General features: G+C 40.8%; 2 protein-coding genes across 2 annotated transcripts; both read left to right on the forward strand.

Annotated features, from left to right (window-relative positions):
* Positions 1-543: 543 nt before the first annotated feature.
* ccz1 (CCZ1 homolog, vacuolar protein trafficking and biogenesis associated) lies at positions 544-14,812 on the forward strand. The gene is made up of 17 exons (XM_008301923.1): positions 544-677; positions 2,547-2,622; positions 3,078-3,174; positions 3,312-3,409; positions 3,699-3,792; positions 3,883-3,963; positions 4,056-4,103; positions 4,561-4,644; positions 5,278-5,453; positions 6,125-6,206; positions 6,624-6,685; positions 9,020-9,131; positions 9,468-9,501; positions 9,645-9,762; positions 11,548-11,706; positions 14,028-14,155; positions 14,271-14,812. Exons 2-17 carry the CDS (start codon positions 2,609-2,611, stop codon positions 14,324-14,326), a joined length of 1,443 nt encoding a protein of 480 aa, XP_008300145.1. The 5' UTR covers positions 544-677; positions 2,547-2,608; the 3' UTR covers positions 14,327-14,812.
* A 1,900-nt stretch (positions 14,813-16,712) lies between these two features.
* Positions 16,713-24,192, forward strand: dlgap5 (discs, large (Drosophila) homolog-associated protein 5). The gene is made up of 19 exons (XM_008301924.1): positions 16,713-16,842; positions 18,022-18,269; positions 18,471-18,658; positions 18,801-18,875; positions 18,972-19,011; positions 19,105-19,188; positions 19,289-19,387; positions 19,511-19,585; positions 19,721-19,758; positions 19,849-20,195; positions 20,304-20,477; positions 20,577-20,665; positions 20,768-20,928; positions 21,014-21,115; positions 22,048-22,303; positions 22,439-23,109; positions 23,218-23,383; positions 23,742-23,785; positions 23,920-24,192. The coding sequence occupies exons 2-19, from the start codon at positions 18,032-18,034 to the stop codon at positions 24,028-24,030; spliced, it is 2,958 nt and encodes a 985-aa protein (XP_008300146.1). The 5' UTR covers positions 16,713-16,842; positions 18,022-18,031; the 3' UTR covers positions 24,031-24,192.
* The last annotated feature ends 163 nt before the right edge of the window (positions 24,193-24,355 follow it).

A 24,355-nucleotide genomic window follows, 5' to 3' on the forward strand; every position in this document is an offset into this window, starting at 1 on the left:
TGGTTTATGTTTTACTCAGAATTATGCATTTTTTGAGTTTAAATTCATCATGCAATGTTTATGTCTTACCCAAAAACTGAACGGTTTAATAATTATGACAAGTAGCATATTTTGATATAAAGGTTTCCAAATACAATCACAAAATCATTCAGCTTTCACATTTACATTTACAATCATCATTTTTTAAGCATTCCTGTGCTTCATTATTATTAGCTCATTACGAAAAATATTTTTGATTAAGGAATTTGAATTTAATATTTGATTAGGCAGATGTTTTTAAGGTTAAAATAAATACCTTTGCTCAAAAGTCTTCATTAAACCTGACTGTCAGAAGGGTGTATTTGAAAACCTCAGTGACATATCAATACTAAGTGCATCTCAAACTAAATATTACTAATAAACTCATATCATAAAACGTGTTAGATATTTAGCATCTGTAATTTATCACCTGTACAGAAGACCTCATGTAGGGACTAGGAACCTCTAACTTGTTTGAAATCGATTCTACCCGGACAGTTCAAGCTGTGACACCGCGCTGTCAAAAGCAGGAAGTTAAGAATGTAAAGTATAATGCGAGCGGCATCTCTTCTCATTGATCTCATTTCCTCATTTTTTATTTTTATTTACACAACCTACAACCACAAGTACCTGAACGTGTAGTGTTTATGCTCTGTAAGGTGAGTGCTGCCGTCGTGTTCGTCTCTTTCCGTCTCGGTTCTCGGAGGTTTTTCTCCGACTGGAAGTCTGCTGTTAGCGGAGCGCTGTTAGCCTGCTAGCTGCTCTCACTGACTGCACAGCGGCTGGTTGCAGTCAGTGTAAAGTATTTGTACTTCTTGAGTTACACGGTCGCAGACGTGACCCTGTCAGTTTCATTTAGACTTTAATAATTTAGAAAAAACAGCTACTAATTCAGAGACATGACGCTTTTTTTGTAGCTCAGCTCACAGAGACTTCACCGGCTGAAGGACAGCAGCAGCAGCAGCGTCTCCAGTTTGACAGTTCAGTGTTTGTACACAATGACTAAATGTAACACAAGTAGCTAATAAACGTACATTCAAGGTGAAGGAGGGGATTAAGTTTCCAAGGAGGCTTCAAGGAGGATTCAATATTTAACTGAAGTCAAAGGGCGTGATCTTCAGTCAGACATTGGAGGGGATCCAGGTTTATTTGAGCTGCTAATAACACAGTAAATAAAATGCTAGCTATTCAGACAGCGAAGATTTAAAACAAATAAATCCACCATGTAAACTTGGAATCTGTCAAATGTGTAGAGGATGGTGTTACGTAAGTTATCGTTGAGTTGTGTTCATGAAGTTATTGCTATTGTGCCACTTTTGTAAATGTGCACCTCCCTGTTATCTGCTGCTGTGTGACGTTAAAGCCAAAGGACAGACTGACAGCCACCTGGGGGCAACTTCAGTACTTACTTACTTATGTTTCTGCAAAATCCAAACACCTGAACTTTCGGTGACATCTGAACAACATAATTGTTAGAAACAGTCATTAATCTAACATATTTTCAATCTGTCTGAGCAACATTAATATCTGTATTTTGACAGACATGTCAACATGTAGCAGATATTCACAGTGTACTGCTAATTGGACACAAGCCAGCACCTGATCAACCTTGTCTGGGCGAACGTGTGTGACCCTTCGTGACCCGTAACCCCTGAAAACATCACTATTGCTGTGTCCAGGTGCATCAAAATGAAAATGTGTAATAGACAGCTTATTACAGGAGGACGAAGTAAAACAAGCAAAGATGTGAGTGTTGATTTGGGATGTTGCTGAGCTCTGTGTGTGTGCACCTCTGCTGACTAAAGACATGCAGACTGAACACTGAGCTGTTAAACACTCAGCAGTTTTATTTTGGGAGCAATCTGTGCAGAAATGTGAAGAAAAGCCTGAAACACTCGGAACTGCTCTGCTCACTGAAAAAAGTGATTTTTATTGCCTGTAATACATGAATGGATTATATTTGTTTTGTAACGTGCAACAGCATAAACTCCCCTCCATCGAGTTTCCTTCTGTTAATAAATATGTAGTTCTCTGTTTAAAGAAATCACAGCAAGGAATCAGTGGCTCGAACAAAGAGACATACATTGAAAATTAACAGGAAATAACAGACATATCCATTGATAGGGTTTCATAGACAGAGGACATAATTAACATATTGTCTACTGTATATTCATTATTAGGTGGGACATAACCCTCTAAAGAATGCATGGTTACGTCCTAGATACGGAACTTTCTCCTTTAATGAATATATCAGTCAGCTGCTCAAGTTAAAAATGTAGTGTTACATTCTTTGGCATTGTCAGTCTGTGTACTGATCCGGCTTTTCGCACTGGTGCATCCTAGGTGTATAGTATAGTGTAAGTATTAACAGTATATTAATAGTGTTTGTGTAAATGCCTTCTGATCTTCCAGCTTTGACCCAGTGCACATCAGCTGCTATATATGGAGCGACTCGTTCCAAGTTCATGATTGTTTTTTCTAAATTTGTCCTGCTACTCTGTGTGATTATGCTTATCTTCATTCTGCAGGCGCACGGCATGCTAACTAAACTGTCACTGGAGCAAAGGAAAGCCAGACACAAGTTAAACTAATGCTGATGATTAGGTAAGAATGATTCAAGTTTAGTTACTATTGTGCCACGCAAGATTGTGATGTTTGCTACTCACATAAAAGACTGATTATTTTAAGAATAATCAAGTTGTGAAAATAGAGCTGTTTTTATGGTCCGTTGTGAGGATGAATTCAGTAATCTCACTGCCTGAGGAAAGACGCTGCTTGAAATCTGGTTGTGCAGCAGCAGATACTTTTGTTTTACTTGTCAGATGGTAGTGGGGCAATAAGCTTTGGCTGAGGGGGGGTAGGCTTTAAGTATCTTTTGGACAGACACCCCTTCTCACTGATATCACTGGTGCTTGGTAGATGGGTACCAATGATGTTCTGAGCAATTTTAATCGCCCCCTGGAGAGCCTTCCAAGGCTGGCACTGCTGTAGGCTGAATGAAATCTAGAGATTTGCCAGCGTTTATCTGTTTATCAGCTTTCTCTTTGTGTCTGTTCCAGTCCCAGAATGGCCTCAGGAATGCAAGAGAAACAGTACACACCATCGTTGCTCAGCTTTTTCATTTATAACCCTACGTTTGGACCACGGGAAGGAGAGGTGAGTGTGACTCCTTTGGAGGAGTTCTAATGTTCGTGTTTTATACCTCAATCAGTTGACTGATTCAACTTGTTACGCAATATTTTATTAGGTAACTAAACTGCTAATGCAAAGATTTTTTATTTTATTTTTTTTAGGAAGAGAAGAAGATTTTGTTTTACCACCCCAGTGATGTTGAGAAGAATGAGAAGATCCGAAATGTGGGCCTTTGTGAAGCCATTGTACAGTTCACCAGGTACAAATATTAAAGGCAGAATATTACTGCAGCATCATGAGTGTACTGAGGTGGATTTATTTAGTGTTTTAACAGCAATGTAATACATTTCTATCAATAGTTGCAGGGCAAACCACAATGAAAGCATCACTTCTTGAAACCTGAAGTATAACAGAATAGGGAAATGTTGTAATAAGTGGCTAGATACACACTGTTATCTATCTTATGTAAGTAAAAACACAAACTGAGGAGCTGACCATCTTCGTTGGGTGTCTGTTCTTTCTTAATGACCACATCTTCTTTCTTGCAGGACGTTCTGTCCAACAAAACCAGCTAAATCCTTGCACACACAGAAGAACCGGCAGTTCTTTTTCGAGCCCGAGGACAATTTCTGGATAGTCATGGTACCTTGACAAGCTTTCATGTAGTCCAGACTTTATTGGAAATGTGATTTATCTTTGCCTCCCTAATGCTTTTTTTGTGTCACTCCTCAGGTGGTTCGAAACCCAATGATCGAGAAACCAAACAAAGATGGCAAACCTCCCACAATAGAATATCAGGAAGAGGAAATACTTGTAAGTACTGACACATACTAATAAATGTCTGCGTTTTTTTTTTTTCCTAGAATATTTGGAGCTTTCACTTACACACCCTCTTGCCTTTTTAGGATACTGTTTATGGTGCAGTGGTGAGGCAGTGCTACAGTATGTACAAGGTGAGTAAAAATTGTAATGCTTTACGTATGTGAAGTGTCCTTTTTTGCTGCATGTTTTTTGCCTATTCCAATAATAATGAAACGCCATATAATGAACGCCTGCCAGGGTTTGTTCCTGGATAAGAATGGGCCTTTGGGGGAAGATTACTTATGACAGTTAGATTGGTCTCTGAACATTAAAGGCAATGAGGCTTTGTTGCTTTTTCTGATGTAAATCTATGTTTTCTCCTGTTTTTCTGGACCATTTGTTAATCAAAAGCATTTATTGTGCATGAATAAATAAATCCCCAGATATTTGTTTTAAATTCTTATCATTTGCACACCCGTGTTTTTACTACAGCGCTGGCTGGAACTGTCTAGGGGCCACCAAAAAATAAATAAAAACCCAACAACACTGAGGCCTTTATATTGCAGGAAGAATCATCACATAACAGTGATTGTTTCCTTTATGCTGCAGCTCTTCAATGGCACGTTTGGAAGAGCAATGGAAGCCGGCGGAGTGGAGCTGCTCACCCAGAAGCTTGAAAAGTTCTTCTACAGGGTAAAACTCTTTCCCTCCAGCCTGTGGTATCTTTGTTGCTAGGTGTTAATGTTGTTCTTTCCAAACACGCCTTGCTTTGACAGCAACAGATGGATATATTCTAATAAATGTTTATAAAAAAATAAGTCAAGCCTGACAGTCGGTGTGTCTACAAGAGTCGTCCTCCCCCGATGCTATCTCAACACTCACTGACCGTAATTGTTCCTCAGTAAACGCTCATGTTACTCTTGGAAAGCTCTACGATGTTTGCGGTCATGCCTGATTTCGTGGTTGTTACTCGCCCGCGTTAGCTCTTTTCACTTCGTGCTTACGCGGCTCTCAACAAGAACTCATGCAAAAGTTTTAAAAATTCATTTCTAATTAGGGAACACCCTTCTTAAGTTCACATGGGTTTCCCTCTCCACCGTGTAACCTAAAGACGGGGGAGAAAGAGAAAGAGAGAGGCCGCGGTGTGCTTATCAGAGGTCGAATGTCAGCGCCTCTCTTCACTTGGGTGATGCAAGCGTCTCTACAGTGTCAGTCAAAGAGTTTCGTACTCCGCTTTCTATATTGCACTGTAAGCAAGCACTTGTAGACAGGTAAACTAACCCCTTTCTCCTTCGCTTCTCCTGTGTCTGTGTGTGGGGTTTCCAGTATCTGCAGACTCTCCACTTGCAGTCCTGCGACCTTCTGGATGTATTTGGAGGCATCAGCTTCTTCCCACTGGACAAGATGACGTACCTGAAGATCCAGTCCTTCGTTAACAGAGTGGAGGAGAGCCTCAGTCTGATCAAATACACAGCCTTCCTGTATAACGACCAGCTTATCTGGTACGGACTGAATACTTGTTTAAACTGTCCCTAAAATAGAATACAATACAATACAATACAATACAATACAATACAATACAATATAATATACTTTATTTATCCCAGACCTGGGAAATTATTGTAAAAAGTCCACCATCTGTCATATTTTAACAGCCATATACAACCCTACACATGTTTGTAGTCAAGGTAAAATCCCAGCATTGGCATCTGCAAACACCTAATAGCATTCTGGGTAAACAGAAGAGTTTTACACACTGCCTCTAATCCTCTTTACGGTTTATGCGCTCCCTGACATGTCACTTGGCTTTAATTGCGCTGTCAGCCACCCGGCTCGGTGTGCGAGCGCGGGGAGGAGAATTACATGATTGCTAATGAAATGACTTGAGAGCCATGCGATCTTTCAATGCGAACTATCAATAGACTAACAGGAGAGAGCTGTTTAATTAATGTCCAAATTAAGTGGCTGCATCGTGCGCTTCCACGCTGAGCTCCGGAGTATTCAATGCAGCACATTTACATCCACTGCTGAGCAGTAATTACCACCAGGAGACACTTTGATTTAACATCTAGCCAAGGCTGCACAACATAATAATAAAAACACAGAAATGCAGTTTTTTGCTTTAGCGCACTGCCTGATGTGAAAAGGTTTATTAACACGGTTGTTCCTGCAGGAGCGGACTAGAACAAGATGACATGAGGATCCTGTACAAGTATCTGACCACCTCGCTGTTCCCCAGACACTCTGAGCCAGAGGTAGGTGGGGAAGGAAGGAGGGGATGAACTGAAAAGCTAAATGAAGCAAAGGAGATGTGAGGATTGTTGTGTAGGATGTAGAAAAAAGGGTCACCGTTGTCTACTGCTTCAACAAAACCATTGCATTCCTGTGACAATGTCGCTAATTTATCATGATACATGTGAGCTGCTAATGCTAATGTTCTCACTTAATTTATAGAAGATCTTATTCTACACTAATAAGATAAAGTTTAATTAGTGGAACGCCTGTGAGGTGCTCTGTTTTTCTTTTTCTTGCAGGTAATAGCCAAACATGTATGCAAATCTTTGATGTTGGTTCGATCTTGATCATATTATACAGTACAGGAATGCAGCGTATTCCAGCGCTAAGCTACGCCATGTCCTTATTTTCTCTTATGTTGCCTTTTCTCTTCTCAGTTGGCTGGCAGAGACTCTCCTCTGAGGCCAGAAGTTGCAGGGAATCTGTTGCACTATGGGAGGTAAGCCCTGATCCATCTGTGTGCCCACTTTTTTTTTTTTTAATCCAAACCCGTGCACTGGTGTGGTCAGGAGAGTAATTTCGTTTATGGGCCAATGTGTCACAGACACGTCAAAAAAAAAAAAAGCGTAGTCTGGATGTGCTCATGGATATTTGGATATGGATTCATGTGTGTGTGCCAACATCATGTGGTTTCCACCCTCTGACAAGCAAATTAGATAAAGAGGCTTGGCTAGAACGCTGTAGAGTCAGCCGAGAGGTAGAGTATCGCTGTCCTCTGGGGGTAAATCCACTTTCTATTCAGTTTCAGTGTGCATATGTGACGGTAGAAAGTTTGCTCAGGTGTTAGCAGTCAAAACAAAACCTGTGTTTGCATGCTGCTTGAAGTAACTGCCGTTGTGATGCGGAGCTGCTGCAGTAATCCAAGTCTGACTCCTGGTGACCCATCATGAGACAGGCAGCGCAGCTTTTCATGGAAAACACTAAGATTGCTTAGTTAAAACCAGACAGGCAGTGGCAATAAATTATAGCGAGTTGGCAGAACTACACAAGAGAAGCACATTGCACTGCCTTCCACATGGAAACTGTTCCGCTTGTTATTGAAAGGTATTCAGCGTGTTAACAGCGTGATAGGGGAACTCTCTGTTCAGTTTGTGGCCTGATGTCTTGGAACAGTCATGAAGAGATGACGGGCAAACAGCTGCTGAATCTCTGCTTTATGATTAGTACGGTAAATTCTTGATTAGATCTGGTTCAGTCCATCCTACAAGATTTCTCAAATAGTTTTGCTATGAATTAAGTTTGCTGTAAATATTTATGGTACCCACACAATGATTCATCTCCACTTTGTTAAACCTCTGACCTTTCCTGTTGTGATCCTGTAAATCAAATCTGCTCTATTTAACAAAAAATAAATAATGTAAAGCTCGACGCTCCTGCAATTTGCCGTAGATGTTCAAAGACCTCTGAGGAAAAGAGCTGAAGAACTTGTAGTTTACTCGAACAACAGAAAATTAGTTGGCAGCAAATATTCACTTTTTCCATCTTCTGTTTGAACTTAATGTGAGCATTTAACGCGTATTCAATGACGATAAATTTAATATCTTTGGGTTGTTGGTGAAACTGAAAACATGAGATTTGAACAGTGCTTTGTGTTCAAGGAAGCTTTTTTTGACATTTTATAGACCATGAATAAATAAGGTTATGAATTAATTCAGTTGGTATATATATTGCTAATGAAAATCATTGCTAGTTGTAAGATGTTTTCGACAACTCTTCGCCCAGAATCACCAAAGTCTGTTAGTTTTACTCTCTGGGGATCATAAATATCAGTAGAAAATTCATCCAACAGTTTACAGATGGTAGCACGACAGTCATTAACATATCTGTAGCGACACCACTTATGTGGGAAAATGTTAGTTTCACACGACATTCCCTGATTGTATCCAGGCTCCTCGACTTCACAGTCAGCTCTTGCTTTCACTCGCTGCGTAGCCTTTCCATTATCAGGGCAGTCTTAATGTTTTCATTGCACAAGAAAGAAGTGAGGTGAGAAATACGGTGAATGAACTGAAACTCATCAAGGTACAACTATTTTAGCTGCTTGATACCAAAAGAAAACTCACATAGTTCTCATTTTTTATGTCAAATCTGACAAAAGGAAAGTAATTTACTTCGACTTACGAGTTCTTCGATGTACTCTTTGAGCCTTTTTTAAACTTTATTTACGAGACAGAACGTTTTTTGACATTTGCACAGATAGGTGAGGAAGGAGCAGGAGACAAACACTTAAAAATTAGAAATGCAGTATCAGTTGTTTGGAGTTATGTCGACTCCAGAGAGAAGGATGTTGAGCAAAAACAGATAGTTTGTCTTGCAGTTGTTGGCACGGTACATATTTGATCATTCAAATCAATACCACAAAGCTCTGTGTGACAAGTACAAAGTCAGATCTGAGAGCTATCGTAAGAAAAAGCACATCAGATCGTTTTTTTTTTGTTTTTTTTTTACTTTTTGAAATTATTTTTAATTTTCAAAAGTCACAGACTAAAATACACTAATCATTCCAGAAAGGTTCATTCTCTTCAGACAGATTTATTAAAGTCATCTGGTGATACTTCCTGAATACATGAGTGCAATACATGTGGCAGAAAAGCAGCATTTTACAGTGTCATTTTATTCCAGTATTGTGAAGCCCCAATTACAGTCTTTTGGAAACCCAGAGAGCCTTTTGATTGTCAGTCTTATTTTGTAACAAGTCAGTGAGTCACCACCTTTGACTTTCACTTCCACTCTGTGAATTATAACCCAGCTGCGTTATCATCTGTTCCCTCAGGTTTTTGACAGGACCGACCAACCTTAAAGATCCAGAGGCCAAATTCCGATTTCCAAAAATATTCGTCACTGCAGAGGACGGCTATGAGGAGCTGCATCTGATCGTTTATAAGGTACAGCGGCGTGAATACGACGCCGTCTCCCTCCACTCATTCACACGGGAGGTTTTCCCAGTGTATTAAAATAAGGGAGGAGTTGATCTTTTTTTTATTTTTTAGGATGATTCTCATAATCTGTGACTCAAGGATTTGACTTTTTGTTCACGAACAGTAGATTTAGGATGAAATATTTTACTGTTCTATCAAACGATATGGACTTTTGGGATTAGTCAGCTGAATATTAAAATGATGAAGTACGTGCCACGATGCTTATCATCACATTAATGTAATCTCTAACCTGTGCGACCTTGATTCCGCATTTAACCTGCGCTTTAAATCTGCTCTTTCCAGGCGATGAGCGCGGCGGCTTGTTTCATGATCAGTGGTGAGTGTCCTCCCACACACACATAGGATGACTTTCATTTCCCTTTTGCTGGCTGATTTCTTTTAAAGAAGTGTTTCGTCATTTTACATTACATTTTCTTTACTTAATGTCCTATAATGGCTGATTCTCTTCTCTCTTTCCAGCCTCTGTGGAGCTGACGAGGGACTTCTGTGAGCAGCTGGACGGCCTGGTGGGCCCTCAGCTTACCTTGCTGGCGTCCGATATATGCGAACAGTTCACCATTAACCGCAGGATATCGGGGTTAGTTGACAATCCGCCGCTTTGCTAACTTATAACTTGCCACCCTGTGAAGATGTTCCTGCTTTAGTCAGCGCAACCGACTATGATGGTGTCAGCATCTCTTCACTGATAACACAGGGCAAGATTTGAATTCCCTTTATGAGATTCTGGAGCATTAAGGTAGTATGAGGTGCATAAAGTGCAACTGCTGCACAGTGTGTACCCTCAGTTGGGTTAAATACGCTCGTGAGCAACATTTAGCTGATTTTGAAAAACGTTGTTAAAATCTGCCTGTTAATGCGATGAAACACTAATTGTGGCATTTACAAAAATCTTGACACCCTCATAAGTCAGTGCCTAGTAACCAAACACATGGGTAGCAGCTAAGTTCAACTTCAAATTCATCTGTTTGCTTCCAAAAGGACTTAGCATTTGAAGAATGGCTCACTTTGTGCCCCAACTTTTGAATACAAGCTGAATAATGCTCGTCTTGTGTTTTCCCTCTCACTCCCATATCTGCTGCTTCTTTCTAATTATGGCAGCAACTCATGATTGTTATTAGCATTTTTTTTGTCTGCGGTTCTTTAGAAGCCTTATCAGTTAATTGTTTATTCAGCGCTGTGTCTATTTCGGGAAAACTGTTTCTTGACTCTTAACAAGAATCAGAAGGAGAACTTTACTACTCGTTAAACAAACATGCTGTTGTAAGGTAACCTAAATCTAGTTGTAGGGAAGGTCAACAGATTCCTCTGGAGTAATGAAGAGTCTTAATCGTGGTCAATAAAATCTTTAAATTAATTATAAACCACGTAGTTAACCAGTGTAATAATGCTGAACCACTGTATCGGTGACATGTGAGCATTCGTTCCAGTAGAAAGTTGACCACTATGTGTCCTTGGTGTTTACAGTAGGCTTGCCGTTTGTCACCGGTTTGCATTCAATCCTTTGTATTAACTCTGCCTGGCTGGCAGTGATAGACGAGACTCTAACATCATTGGATATCATCATAGCCCTACTTAGGGGTAACTCAATCAGTGCAGCTTTAAGGACTGGCATCCTGGTCGGCGCTCCTTTAACCCCAGCAGTTAGCTTCAGATACGTCCTGGCCTGTAATCCAAGACTGAGCTCCCTGGCCCAGACAATTTGATGGGCTGCTTTTTAATCACCCTAGTGAAGAATCCACTGAATAAATAATGCCGCTCCAAATTCCTCAGCTGGCATTCGGGGGCTCGTGTCCTGATTTGACCTTGTAGACCGGTAAATAATTACACACGTCACACATAAAAATCACTTGTATGGCCTTTTTATTTCACGCACATATCCAAAGATGTAGTCACAGGACTGTTGTCAGGTAATCTGTGGTCAGAGCTGTGTGTCCTCATCTGGCCTTAATGTGGGTGGACAATAGAGTAGGCTTAATTAAAATGCATATCTTGCTCTTTGGTGGATGTTATCATCCAAAGTGATTTGGCTTACTGTGTCATTTATTAATCATGTGTGTTTAGAGAATACACAGCCCCAGAGAGACCCAAACTCACACTGTTGGTCTCACTGAATTATATAGAAACCACAGCTTCAGCTTTAATAATAAAATGCAGAAGCAAGATGTCGCTCTCCTCCCCATCTGGTCGAAACTGTGCTCGCAACATCTTCTGCTGCATTCAAAGAGCATGGATAAAAACTGCACCTCACAGAACACATCAGTATCCCAGTTTGTTTATAAGCACCTGGTATAATATCTGTACAGATTTATGTAACTAGTGTTGACTGAGTGTGTTGTGCTTTTCTCTTCTTGTATCCATTCAGGCCGGAGAAAGAGCCCCAGTTTAAATTCATCTATTTCAACCACATGAACCTGGCAGAGAAGAGCACCATCCACATGAGGAAGACTGCCAGCGTTTGTCTCACCTCTGTCCATCCTGACCTCATGAAGATCCTGGGAGACATCAACTGTGACTTTGCCAGGTACAGCAAGGCACACTGTAGTCATTTTTACACATTGCGTTCCCGTGAGCTAGGGGATGAGGACTAACAAAAGATCTTATGAAAACCAGGTTAAAGGAGAAGGAAACTGATTATAGAACAAAAAACAACTACCAGAATTTTCGGACTATAGAGTGCACCTGAATATAAGCCGCACCCACTAACTTTAAAAAGAAAAACAAATTTGTACATATACAGGCCGCACTTGTCTATAAGCTGCAGGTGTCCACGTTGTAACATGAGATATTCACACTTAGTTTTTTTCAACTTTTAATGAAATACGTACCGGTAACATACACAAATACGTACCGTAAATGCTTTTTTCTGAACAGTGCCTGTAACACAGCTGGTTAAGAAAATAAAAAATACCATAGCCTACGAGGAAAAGTCATTGATCGCTACCTTCATCTTCCTCCTGCACACTAAAACCACTAAAATCATCGTCTTCAGTGTTGGAATTGAACAGTCTCAGAATTACTTCATCACACACTTCCTCAGTCTCTCTTTCATTGTCGCTCTCAATGTCACTTTCGTCTCGAGGCAAATTCGCCCTTGAGCTTGTGCTGTCCTCTTTATCAGGCAGTAGTCCAGCCAAACCCGTTGGTGATAGTGGATTTTTCGACACTGCTTTACGCTGTCAGGATCCAGCCCGTAAAAAATCCATAAATTAGCCGCATTATTGGTTAAGCCGCAGTGTTCAAAGTGTGTGAAAAAAGTAGCGGCTTATAGTCTGGTAATTACAGTATTTATTTACAATTAAAGCAAAAATAAGTCAACTGAAAGCGAGCTTCTTAATAAAAATGAAGCCAATCCAAAGCCTGCAAAACACTACACACGCTTGACTGAAGCAAGTCACAAAGACACGAAACAGCACACACAAACTTCCGATCTGGCACACTGGCAACAATGATCAGGCTGCCTGCCTTTTAAACTCCACCATAATTGCAGAGCGGCCACAGGTGCACTTGACCAGTCCTGCTGCTTCTCAGGGATTGTCACCTGAAAAGGGACAAAAAAAACACAGACAACCTGCAACACTGGGATCTTTCTGCGTGGAGTTTGCATGTTCTCCCCGTGCAGTGTGGGTTCTCTCTGGGTTCTCCGGCTTCCTCCCACAGTCCAAAAACATGTTGAGGTTAATTGGTGATTCTAAATTGTCCGTAGGTGTGAATGTGAGTGTGCTTGGTTGTCTGTCTCTACGTGTGGCCCTGCGATGGACTGGCGACCTGTCCAGGGTGTCCCCTGCCTTCGCCCTAAGTCGGCTGGGATAGACTCCAGCCCCCCCGCGACCCTAATGAGGATTAAGCGGTGTATAGATAATGATGGATGGATAAATTGTCCGTAGGTGTGAATGTGAGTGTGCTTGGTTGTCTGTCTCTAAGTGTAGCCCTGTGATAGACTGGTGACCTGTCCAGGGTGTCCCCTGCCTTCACCCTGAGTCAGCTGGGATAGACTCCAGCCCCCCCCATGACCCTAGAGAGGGTTAAGCAGTGTATAGATAATGGATGGATGGAGCCTGGTTATGCACATACAGACAGCACTGAGGGCTGTATGTATGTATGTATGCTAACACATGATACAATGCCCCTGAGATCTTTGTAAACTCTCTTTCTATCTTTCAAAGCAGTCATGAGATTGTAGTCATGTGAAAGTCTCATTTTCAGTCTGCGGGACATACAGCGGCACAAGCATTCATAGGATTTATTTCAGAATCAAGATCATTTCCTCTTTTTGTGCAGATATTGTGTCGATGCTTTTTGCCATGTGACCTTGTTGGTACACTGAAAACATGCTGGCAGTGCTTTTGATGTTATTCAATATTACATTTTAGGCCATTACATGTAGGTCTCTGCTGTGTTTTAATAGGAAATGTACGTTATTAGTATTTTAAAGTCATTCCTGACACATCATTTAAAAATACTAAATTATGTCACTTTTGAAGTGACATTTGTGATCTACATTGTTATGCATGATCTTAAAGAGCTCACATTGTGCACAATAACAGGTTTAGAATTGTGTTTTTAGTACTTACCAGAATGTGTTTACGTGCTTTAATGTTCAGAAAACACATTATTTTTCTCATCCTGAACATTGCTGCTGCTCCTCTTTAAGATACCAAAAGCTCTGATTGGTCAGCTGGACCGACAAAAGCGATCCAACATCTATTAAATACTACAGCTCCAGATGTATGAGTAGAGCTAGACGGACGTAGCCCTGGCAGAAGCAGCTCTAGTGAAAATAAACCGCAGAAATCACAGAAAAACCGACTGTAGATGTGATAGATTGTCTATTCTGTCTCGCAGGGTTGATGAAGATGAGGAAATCATCGTAAAAGCTATGACAGACTACTGGGTAGTCGGCAAGAAGTCAGACCAGAGAGAGCTGTACGTGATCCTGAATCAGAAGAACGCCAATCTGATCGAAGTCAACGGTAAGTCTCCACCAACCTGGCAATGAGTAACTTTATATTGTTCCCTCCAGAATAAACAAATCTACTTCATCTCCACTTGACCCTTAATGTACATTTTCTTCTTTTTCTACCGCAGAGGAAGTTAAGAGGCTTTGTGCGACGCAGTTCAACAACATATTCTTCTTGGACTGATGGAGCGTGCAGATAGAGACCACACTAAGAACTGTCAACATTGCAGGGTATCATGACAGCATCAGCGTAATGCAATAATTGCATTGTACAAATACACAGTAATAATAAAAAGCTTTCTCACCAAGTTTTTTTTTTTTTTTTTTTTTTAATTTAACCTAAAAAAAAATGTAATTTTCTGTCATAAATAATTGTAAAAATTCAGATTTTGACTGTACATGTACTTTACTTTCTTTCATTTTCTTTGTACATACTTGTAGAATTTTGTTAATTGATGAATTTGTCATAATTTTCCTCACGTTACGGTTTGTTGGTGCATTTTTTTTTTTTTTAAAGTGAACACATCATGAAATGTCTCAAATTAATTTAAAAAGAAAAAAACTGACGGACCCAGACCGGTTTACTCCAGTTTCATTTAATGACCATGTCAAAAGTATTATGGTTTGTACACAACTGCGCTAACTTTAAATAAATTAAGAGGTAATTTTACTTGGTGTACAGAATGTCTTTTTACAGTGAAATGTCTGTTTTAGTTTAAATACACAACAAAGACAAACACTGTTGGCTCATGTGTTGCTGAAATCTTTTGGATACGTTCTTAGAAGAGAACAGAAGAATGGAAACTTTTAACATTTAGCTCATTTAATACGTGGAAAATGATCAGGTGCGGCCAGTTTTCACCTCTGGCTGTTGTTTACTTGTGTTTTGCTTGTTTTTGTCAATGCTTTATGAAAAAAACATCTCATAGTAGTTGTTATTGCTGTGAGGGAGCACAACATCTCCAGCATCAATGTCAGTAATCTTGTGATATGTTTTTGAGCGGCAGACTACAGTTAATGCAATAACACTAGAAAACTAAATTAGTCTCTCATGCACCACACCACAGAGTTCTTAGCAGAATCTGAACTGCATCCCAGCCTGTTATAACTGTAGTTAGAAGAAGGGCTGCAAATAATGACTATTTTAGAGTCGATTAATCCGTAGATTATTTTCTTCGGTAAGTTGTTTGGCTGATAAAATGTCAGACAGAAATGTAGATCAGTGTTTCCCAAAGCCCAAGATGATATCCTCAAAGTCTTGTTTTGTCCATAACCTCGAGATATTCAGTTTGCTGTCATAGAGGAGGATCGAAACCAGGAAATATCCAAGTTTAAAAAGCTAGAACCAGAGAATTTGGGCTTTTTTTAATTATTTATTTTTTAGGAAAATGATTCAACAGATTTCAGAATCCTTTAATGTCATTATACCAAAAAAGTACAATGAAATTTGGTGCAATCTCATTCAGTGCAATGAACAACTATAAATTATAAATTAACAAACAAACTGCAAGATAAAAAGATGCTTGTAAATCCTAGAGATGTCTAAGAAAATAAGTGACAACAAATATAAAATGGATATACAAAGTGAGTATTTACAACAGCAGTGAGGAACAGAGGTACCTGAGAAATACTTGTGGTAGATTGCACCTGAGTACATGTGACATATTGCAAACTGAGAGAATACCTGGAAGTGGATTCACAGGAATGGTGGTGGGAATGGAACGTATCCGTGTTTGTGGAAGTTCAGTGGTTATGGCTCTGGGGGGAAAAAAAAATTATTTTAGTCCTTGGTTCTTGACTTGATGCATCTGTAGGGCCTACTCAATTATCAAAACAGTAGACAAGTAATTTGATAGCTGACAACTAAACTGATTAATCAACTATTTGATGCAGCTTTAGGTAAAAGTCTGACTTCTGACTAAATAATCAAATGTTTCCTACAATACTTACAAAAGCTGAGCAATTCAAATCAAAATATAAATGGTTCATGTTTAGCTTATATGGCAAATATTTCTGTCCTTACCCTGTACTGTGATAAATGTGTTTTGCTCAGTGTTACCTGGCTTAGATGTTACACTGTGCAGGATGATGTACTGTGTGTGCAAAGTACACTGGAATGTGTTTCCACTAGTTTTAATCTGCTCAAGAGGAAAGTTTGTGTGCTACCTTTAAATCAGACAATAAGGCTAGTATCTGCAAGCATGATTTACTCGTTATATATGCACAGTTGTTAAAAATTCAGAATGAAAGCTACCTTATTATAATTAGACTAGATGTTTCAGAAACACAGGAGGAGAAGTAATTTTACGAATTTCCAGCCACGTAGCAGGAGTATTTTTATTTTTATTTTTTTGGAGATACTATTTTTGACTGATTATTATTAAAAGAAAGCGATTTAAAAATATATTCGAACTACCCTGAGGCGAATCTTTAAATTTACACTCCAGACGAATGAGTGGCAGTACGACAAAAAATTAGTCGGAAGAAGAAGAAAAAGAGCCAATCAGAGCTCAGAGTTCCGTCTGACTGTCAGCCAATCAGCGCCACAGAGACGAATTTCAAAAAGTCACCCGCCATGATTGTTGTGTTTTTCAGGTAGCTCTGCGTGTCCGTTGTGTCGTCGGGGTCTTTTTTAAGTAGCTGGTCAAAAAAAGTTAGTTTTTTTTCTGTACTTTTATTTTTTTAAAGGAGAAGAACAAGGTAAGATAAATATGACAATATTTGCTATCTGTCCAGTTTAGGTTGTGAGCTACTCGTGAAACAGCTTCAGTTGTGGCTTCTTGTCAACATAGTGAGGAGTTAGCGAGATACTGAACGAGCTTAGGTTGCATCGGTTGAGCTAGTATAGTGTTAAATTAGACTTCTGTACTAATTTTGCTTACTGCATCTTTCACAAGAATCGTATTTAACGACAGCAATTAGTTATTTACAGTCAGTAGACGAAATTAAATTTTAAAATGGTCTTTTATAGACATAGCTTAGCTCAACGCAAACGAGCATGACGTTATGTTAAATGTTGTGTACATTTTTCGGGCTATTTCTCAGACAAAGATATAACTAAACGACGTGTAATGACTCACATTTTCGACTATTTTCACCCTCGCATGTTCTCCTTTTTCCTGAGTTGTGGTTCTAATAACCTTCACGACTTTTTACGTGTTTTTTTTAGTTCAAATACCGTCAACTTGTTAGCTAGCTTAAGTTGTAAACGAGCCAATTCGTCCCCATTTCTGTAATTATGCTGCATTCATATCAAATACATGAGTAAATCTGGACGAAATGAGGAACAACATGTTGTGTTGGCTTGGGGGTGTTCACAGATTATTCATGAGTGGTTCAGTCACACCAGAAAAACAATGAACTGTTTGTGTTGTTTCTGTCACCAAGTGAAACCAGATCTAGTCATTGTGCAGCTCTGATAACACTTCCTGAATGTATTGTATTAGTGTTAATATTGGATATTTTTTTGATGTAACTGCAAACTGGTGAAATCACAGCCTTCTGTCTCACAGTTTGTTGTCATGTGTGTAGTTTATATCACCAGGTTAGTGGTACAAAACATGAAGAAATGTGACTGAAAGTGTGTCAAGTCTAGTCATGTTGGGTTTATGTGGTAAACATTGACAATAACTGTAAGGTAAAGCTGTATTTTTGTCATTTCTATCCACTGTCACCAGATTGAACTGTTGTAGCTGACCACTGAACACAATAGATGTAAATAGGTTTGCCAAATAGCAACTCCAGTTTTTGGTTCTTCTCATTTTTGTTTAGATTCTTTTCACCTTTACTTCTCATTTTACTGGTACATGATGTCTCTCAATAGTTCCAGTAACTTTCATATGCAGTGTACCTATATCAAATGATTTTCTGTTCTTCCAGATCCCTGACCATGGAGTCTAAATTTTCTCACCTGCGACAGCGGGACACTAGTGTGTCGATGCTGAGAGTAAAGATGTCCCGCAGAAGGTCTCAGACCCAGAAGGAAAACCGAGAGCGAGCCGTGAACACACGCAGGCAGCTGGAAAAGCTCCAAGAGCTGGAAATGTCTTCTCTGGATGCCTCCATCGCAGTGGCCAACATGTCGACCGTTCTCGAGAGGACACAGAACAAAGCAAATCCTGCTAAAGGTATGACTTAACTTTGCAATTTCACAGCTAATTGCAATTCCAAAACACAACCCACAGTACATGTATAATAAGGCACTTGTGGTACTGTTTCACATTTGTTTTCAAAGCTTAAAATGGATACTAGCTTCTGTAGTCATCCAGCTAATCTGCCTTTTTCTTTGCTCAAAATTTGTCCTCCGTCCCTCACGTGTGTCTCCACAGTTAAGGCTGGAGAAGAGCGGGTGAAACAGCTTGAGCGCTGGAAAGAGCGAAAGGCCCTTGAGAAAGAGAAGGAAAAGAGAGAAAGGGAGCGTAAAGGTGTATTTAAGACTGGCTTGTATCATGCAAAGGACACCATTATTCCTGTCTCACTGCCTGCTGTCCCAGCGGCCTCAACCAGAGCTAAAGAGGTGAGGGAGGAAACATCAAAACACTTTTTATACTATTCATTACAAAGTTGTCTGTGAATTGCATCTCTTCCCCCACATGAATGGGGGGGGGAAAGATAGGTCTTTGTTTTGAAGTACAGTTGTAATGATGATTTTCTTTTAGAAAAAGGCCAACGTGGCTCTATCTCAGAGTACCAGAGTGACCCGTTCAATGAAACAGCAGCAGCCAGTGCAGAAGGTATTATTTTCTCTCACATTCTTAATACTGTTGTCAAAATTAACTTGCTAATATATACTTTGTTCCATTGTTTTTCTTGTGCCTAAATTTCATCAGCCTCTGAAGCTACAGGATCCAAATACTGTGACAAAAAGAGGTAAATTACTTTGCTGTCCCTTTATTTAAAATACAGCACATGTTCAGCTGCAGCCTAGTGAGTCTTAGGTAATACTTTCTTCTCTTCCTTTAGTACAACCTGCTGTGGAAAGATCAACCAGGACCCGGGTAGCTTCTGTCAAACCTGCAGCTACAACCAAGACCAAAGTTTGTGCAGGTATGTTGTGCATAACTAGACTTTGAGACCAGCTATTGTGCTGGCTTCAGTTATTGCGTTTGTAGATGTCAATGTGTGTCTCTTTGCCATCCCACTATAGTGGACCCTGTCCCACGAGCTCTGTCGACCAGATCGGCCAACAGGCCTCCTGTTCTAGCAGCTCCTGTGATGAAAGACAAAGCGAAGGACAAGCCTGCAGGTACACACAAATCTGTCGTGTGAGCAGTTCTTATGCTGTTTGGAGAAATTTCAGAAAACATGGAGAGAGACAGAGATGTTCTCGGAACTTGGAAAAATGATAAATGTTTCACCTTGCCCTCAGGTGTAAGAACGACAAGGAGCAAACCAAATGGTAAACCTGTGGCTCCCCCATCTGGTGGTGAAAGGAACTGTAAAGGTATCGTCATATACTGACATAGAACCACCCAATTTTAGAGACTGTTGATCTGTTGATCTCCCTCATGAACATGAAAACGAAAACTTGTTTTATTTCCTTTCATAACTCTTATGTATTTCTTCTTTTATTACACAGCAACTGTCGGCAACTCCAGCCACCCTGCTGTCTCAGAGGTGAGCATTTACATGAGTGTTACGCACGATATGCTAAACCTGTAATTAAGTAACTTGGAAATTAATTAGTTTGTTTTTTGTCTCATGCAGGAGCCCAAACTGAAGGAGCCTCAGGTGGAGGAGCCTCAGGTGGAGGAGCCTCAGGTGGAGGAGCCTCAGGTGGAGGAGATTCAGGTGGAGGAGCCTCTGGTGGAGGAGCCTCAGGTGGAGGAGCCAGAGAAGAAGCCTCCCAGCCCAGCACCCTGCTCTGAGGAGGAAGACATGGTGGTGGACGAAGCTCCAGCCGATGCAGCTCCTGCTGTGGATGCCGTTGAGGCTCCGTCCTCTTTGTCTTCATTTGCTCCCAAAGGTTTTGTCTTCCAGGCTCCCGCTGGCTTGTCATCCTTCAAGTTCGATCCTCTCACTCCTCGCTCAGCGGACGCCTTCCTCACACCGAGGTCCGTCTGTTTTATAGTTGTTGTTAGTTTCAGAGCCTTTAGAAATATATGTATAATTAAAATTAGAGTTTGTAACTTAAATGCAGTGATTTGACTCTTTCTGTCCAGCTCCAGCTTCAATCTTCCACCAGCCCCCGTGTTCAGTGTTGAGCCTCAAACTGAGCTGAGCGAACCGTCTCCCCCTAAATCCCCTCGACGCTCCCCTCCTTGTGCGTCTCCACCAGCGGTCCTTCCAACTCCAGGAAGTCCACTGGAATCAAAGCATGATGTACCATACTTCAGGTGGTAGTTTTTAAAATATCTTTCTAGTCATCAATTGTGTTGTTTTAACAAATTAATCATGTAGGCAATTTAAACGTTTGTTTTTTGCCCATTTTTCAGATCGGAAATTGCTAATGAGACAGACAGACTGACGACTCTGTGTGTCCAGTGGGAGGCTAAAGTGGAGGATGAGTCCATCCCAGAAGAGAGTGAGTGTGTCATCTCTACCCTACGCAGAGTGATGTCTTGGATATGGGGTTATATAGAAAGTGATGGTCTTCTAAATTGAGAAAAATGATTTGTTTGTTTAGTGAGGGACCGTATGCGCACAGCGGTTGGCCAAGCAAGGCTGCTGATGAAAGAGCGTTTCAAACAGTTCAGCGGTCTCGTAGACGACTGCGAGTTCAGCCGAGGGGAGAAGGTCACCACCTGCACTGACTTGCAGGGATTCTGGGACATGGTTTATTACCAGGTGAGTACCACGTAAGAGAGGTGGAACATTATTTCCGACAGTAGATAAATGCTGGGAAGATAGCCATACTTTTGCCATGTTTCAGGTTGAGGACGTCAACAAGAAGTTTGATGCTCTTAAAGAAGCAGAGGGTCGAGGTTGGGTGGAGGAGTACAAACCTCCACCACGACAGAGGAAAGCAGTAAAGGTACTTTTTTTTTTCATTAACAATATTGCAACATGTACATTTACAGAATTTGCTGTGTTTTTTTAATCTATTTTTAAACACACTGTAAGGTCACAACAACCCAACCTGACAACACAATGCTGTAAGGCTCTACAGGTCAGCAGGTCTATTTGTTGGTCAGTCAGCTGTCAACCAACCAAATTGTTATTGATTGTTGGTGTTACTTTCATAAGGAGAAAAGCGCTCCTTCAATTGTCTTTCAAGATTAATTCTTTATTTGTGGCAGCACAACTTGGAAACAGCCCCACATTTTCACAACTTTGAACTTGCTCAGTGTAACGGAGACAACTAAGTCTGACTTATTGAAAGTTTATGTTAACTTACCCTCAGTAAATGTTCTGTAAACCAGAAGTAACTGACACCATGTCAAAGAAGTCAGAGTGGCCAAAAACTTGAGTGGAACTTCATATCACAACTCAAAACCAACATGACAGATCATCTGAAAACAGCAGCATACCTTGTCTGTTCTAGTCCTCAATAGTTTTTGTGCTGGTTCACCAGATGATCTAAGTTCTGTTTTCAGAAAACATGACTAAAACATCAGTATGTGCAGTGTATGCTGGTGTGCTTCAAGTCTGTTAGTAGTTCAGTAGAAAATAACCATTTTTGACATATAAGGCTGGCAGGTAGTGTGCACTCAGTTTAATGTAGATAGTCTAGAAATAACATGCTTTTTTTTTTTTCCTTCTCACGTTCAATTAATTGGTTGAGGAGTAGGCACGATTTCAGCCCTGCAGTGCTGTCTCATTTTCATTTCTAGTGGTCATTTCTGTAATCTGCAACAACATGAGCATTTGCATACAAAAGCATCTATTTAGGAAAACAGCCTTTTCTTTTTAAAAGGTTTGTTTAACCATTTACAAAGCATATTGGATGTCTTGTCCTTTTGTCAGAAACCACAAGCTGCACCTGCCAAGGCAACAGGAACCAACGCTGCAGCCAAGTCTCGTCTGGCTGCCGTTAAAGCAGCAATGAAAGCCAAACAGCAGGCAGCTGAGGCGGAGAAAGCAGCCAAAGATGCTGCTAACGCTGAGGACAACCCCGTCCTGAGCTCTCAGGAACCACAAACCCAAGCAATGGCTCAAACACTGGACACAGTGGTCTTCGATGGAGGCTTTTTCCAGGTGGAGAGTCCAGCCAAAGCATCAGGTGGGACAAAATAGCTGCGTGACAAAGGCATTACTTTTTATGTCATGTGTGTCTGTTTGCTTTTCTGCTTTTTCTGGGCTGTTTGAGCTGATTTGGACCAGTAACCATGTTGTGCATGTTGTCATGTGTGTGTAGGTTCAGTTAGGAGATCCAGCCGTCTCAGTGCTGCTGTGCTACCTCAGGCCTCTCCCTGCCCCACGTATCTCTCACCCAGAAGAGCCACTCGACGATCCCTTGCATTGGCTCAGACTCCTGTTCATGCTTCTCCTGCTCAGCCCATCCAAACTCCTGTGCACCTCCGCCTTTCTCTGGAGGAAACCCCAGCACCAAAGTCTCAGCGTGGCACTCCTCAGCTGTCCCAGAGCAGAAGGGACGCTGTGAACACCTCTCTTTGTTTCTCACCTCTCAGGGAAGTGCTTTCAGATGACAACCAGCCTGAAGGAAACTCTGCAAAACAGTCAGAAACAGTCTCCACACAGGAAGACACTGCTTCTGTTCCTGAGCCGGGCATGCCCACACATTTGCTTCCAACTATTGCTGTAGTCGAGGAGAACGACACACCAGCTGAAGCCATCAATGAGGACATCCCTCTTTCTCCAAGGCTTTCCCTCTCTCCATGCAAAACACCTCCTCCCGTCTCCCAAGCTCCTGAGCCTTCTTCAGCTCTGAGTTTCATGCTGACACCTTGTGTAACTCCAGGCCAGCCTCCAATCTCTTCCCCCAACATCATCTCCTCTCCTGCTGTGCAGGGCCCTGTGGAGACCCACCAGTCTGTGTGTCACACACCAGAAAGCTCAATTGTTGAGGTAAACCATTTTCCAGGCTTCACTAATTCAAATCCTAAATTCTCAGCCTCATATGACGGCTGCTTTCTCCAGCTATGCAATGAACAAATGATTCTCTTGTAATTTCAGGAAATTCCTGGGTTAGACTTTGAACGTTACCTCCAGCCTTCCCTGAGAGGCAGCCTGTCACCGAGGGAGACAGTTGCCACGGAGACATCATCACCCATGGCAGTAGATGTAGAGATGGAGAGTCCCAGAGGTGCGACCGAGGACCTGCTTACTCAGCAAGAGCCAGGTATGACTGATGTCCATATGTATGGTGCATGCACACAGACGGTACACTTGGGCTTTATACCTTGACAACACTCATCCATTTTAAAGCTGCAGTAAGCAGGATTGCTGTATTGAAAATCATTTGACGTAAACAAAACTGTTGAAGGAATTTGGGTAACAGAACTTATAAAGGTGCGATTAATAATGTTTTTTTGTTGTTGTTTTTTAAAACAAATTGGCAGTCCTAAAATCTTAGACCTGCATATTGCAGCTTTTCAATAAAACTTTGTGCTTGCCTGTTTGTAGGGGAATAATAACACTGTTACAAAGGGCACCATTAACTGTTTACTCACTTGTGTTCACTCTCACTGTCACCACAGCACTGCCAGCGGTGTCTTCGGTGTTATCTCTTCAGTCACCACAGGTCAAAGTTTTTCCACTTTTCATTCCTTTACTTTCAGTGATTGACTTCCATGTGGATCAATTAACTGGGCTCCTAATCATTGCTTTTGTTTCTATCACTGCTCAATATTCTTACTGAATTTTCTGTCATTTTAGGTCCAGACAGCAGAGTCTGCCCTGCTTCTCTTCACCCCGGACATGAAGGACAGGATACGCCAGTCCGTCTGTCCGAGTGACCTCATGGTCTTCACCCCTCCTAACATGTAGCCCAGAGATTGTTTCTAAAATGTTTTAAAATGTTGATGTATATTTACAACCATTGTTACTCCTTTTAAAAATATGAATCATTTTTACTTTAATTGTAGATTACAAGAAAATAGTTTTGCCTAACAAAAAATTCTTATTAAAGTTCTAGTCACAACCAGGAAATGGCCAATGCTCTTCATTTACACTCCATAACAAATCAGTAATGCACTCATTGCCTTTATTTACTTTGTGTTGTTTATTGTTTTGCTTGTTTTTAGACTGTGGGGATAGTACAGGTTCAGAACAGTCAGTTTCATCTTGTGATCAAGTTTCTCTGCTGCTCTTC

The sequence above is a fragment of the Stegastes partitus genome, unplaced genomic scaffold (assembly GCF_000690725.1).
Source record: "Stegastes partitus isolate 25-593 unplaced genomic scaffold, Stegastes_partitus-1.0.2 Scaffold1732, whole genome shotgun sequence".
Lineage (NCBI taxonomy): Eukaryota > Metazoa > Chordata > Actinopteri > Pomacentridae > Stegastes > Stegastes partitus.

Bases quoted from the DNA above. Each gene is read 5' to 3' on its own strand.
- dlgap5 (XM_008301924.1), top strand. From the start codon at position 18,032: ATGGAGTCTAAATTTTCTCACCTGCGACAGCGGGACACTAGTGTGTCG. The intron at 18,876-18,971 runs GTATTATTTTCT...AAATTTCATCAG, and splicing joins AGCAGCAGCCAGTGCAGAAG to CCTCTGAAGCTACAGGATCC. The intron at 20,929-21,013 runs GTGAGTACCACG...GCCATGTTTCAG, and splicing joins GGGACATGGTTTATTACCAG to GTTGAGGACGTCAACAAGAA.
- ccz1 (XM_008301923.1), top strand. The intron at 9,132-9,467 runs GTACAGCGGCGT...TGCTCTTTCCAG, and splicing joins TGCATCTGATCGTTTATAAG to GCGATGAGCGCGGCGGCTTG. The intron at 11,707-14,027 runs GTACAGCAAGGC...TCTGTCTCGCAG, and splicing joins ATCAACTGTGACTTTGCCAG to GGTTGATGAAGATGAGGAAA.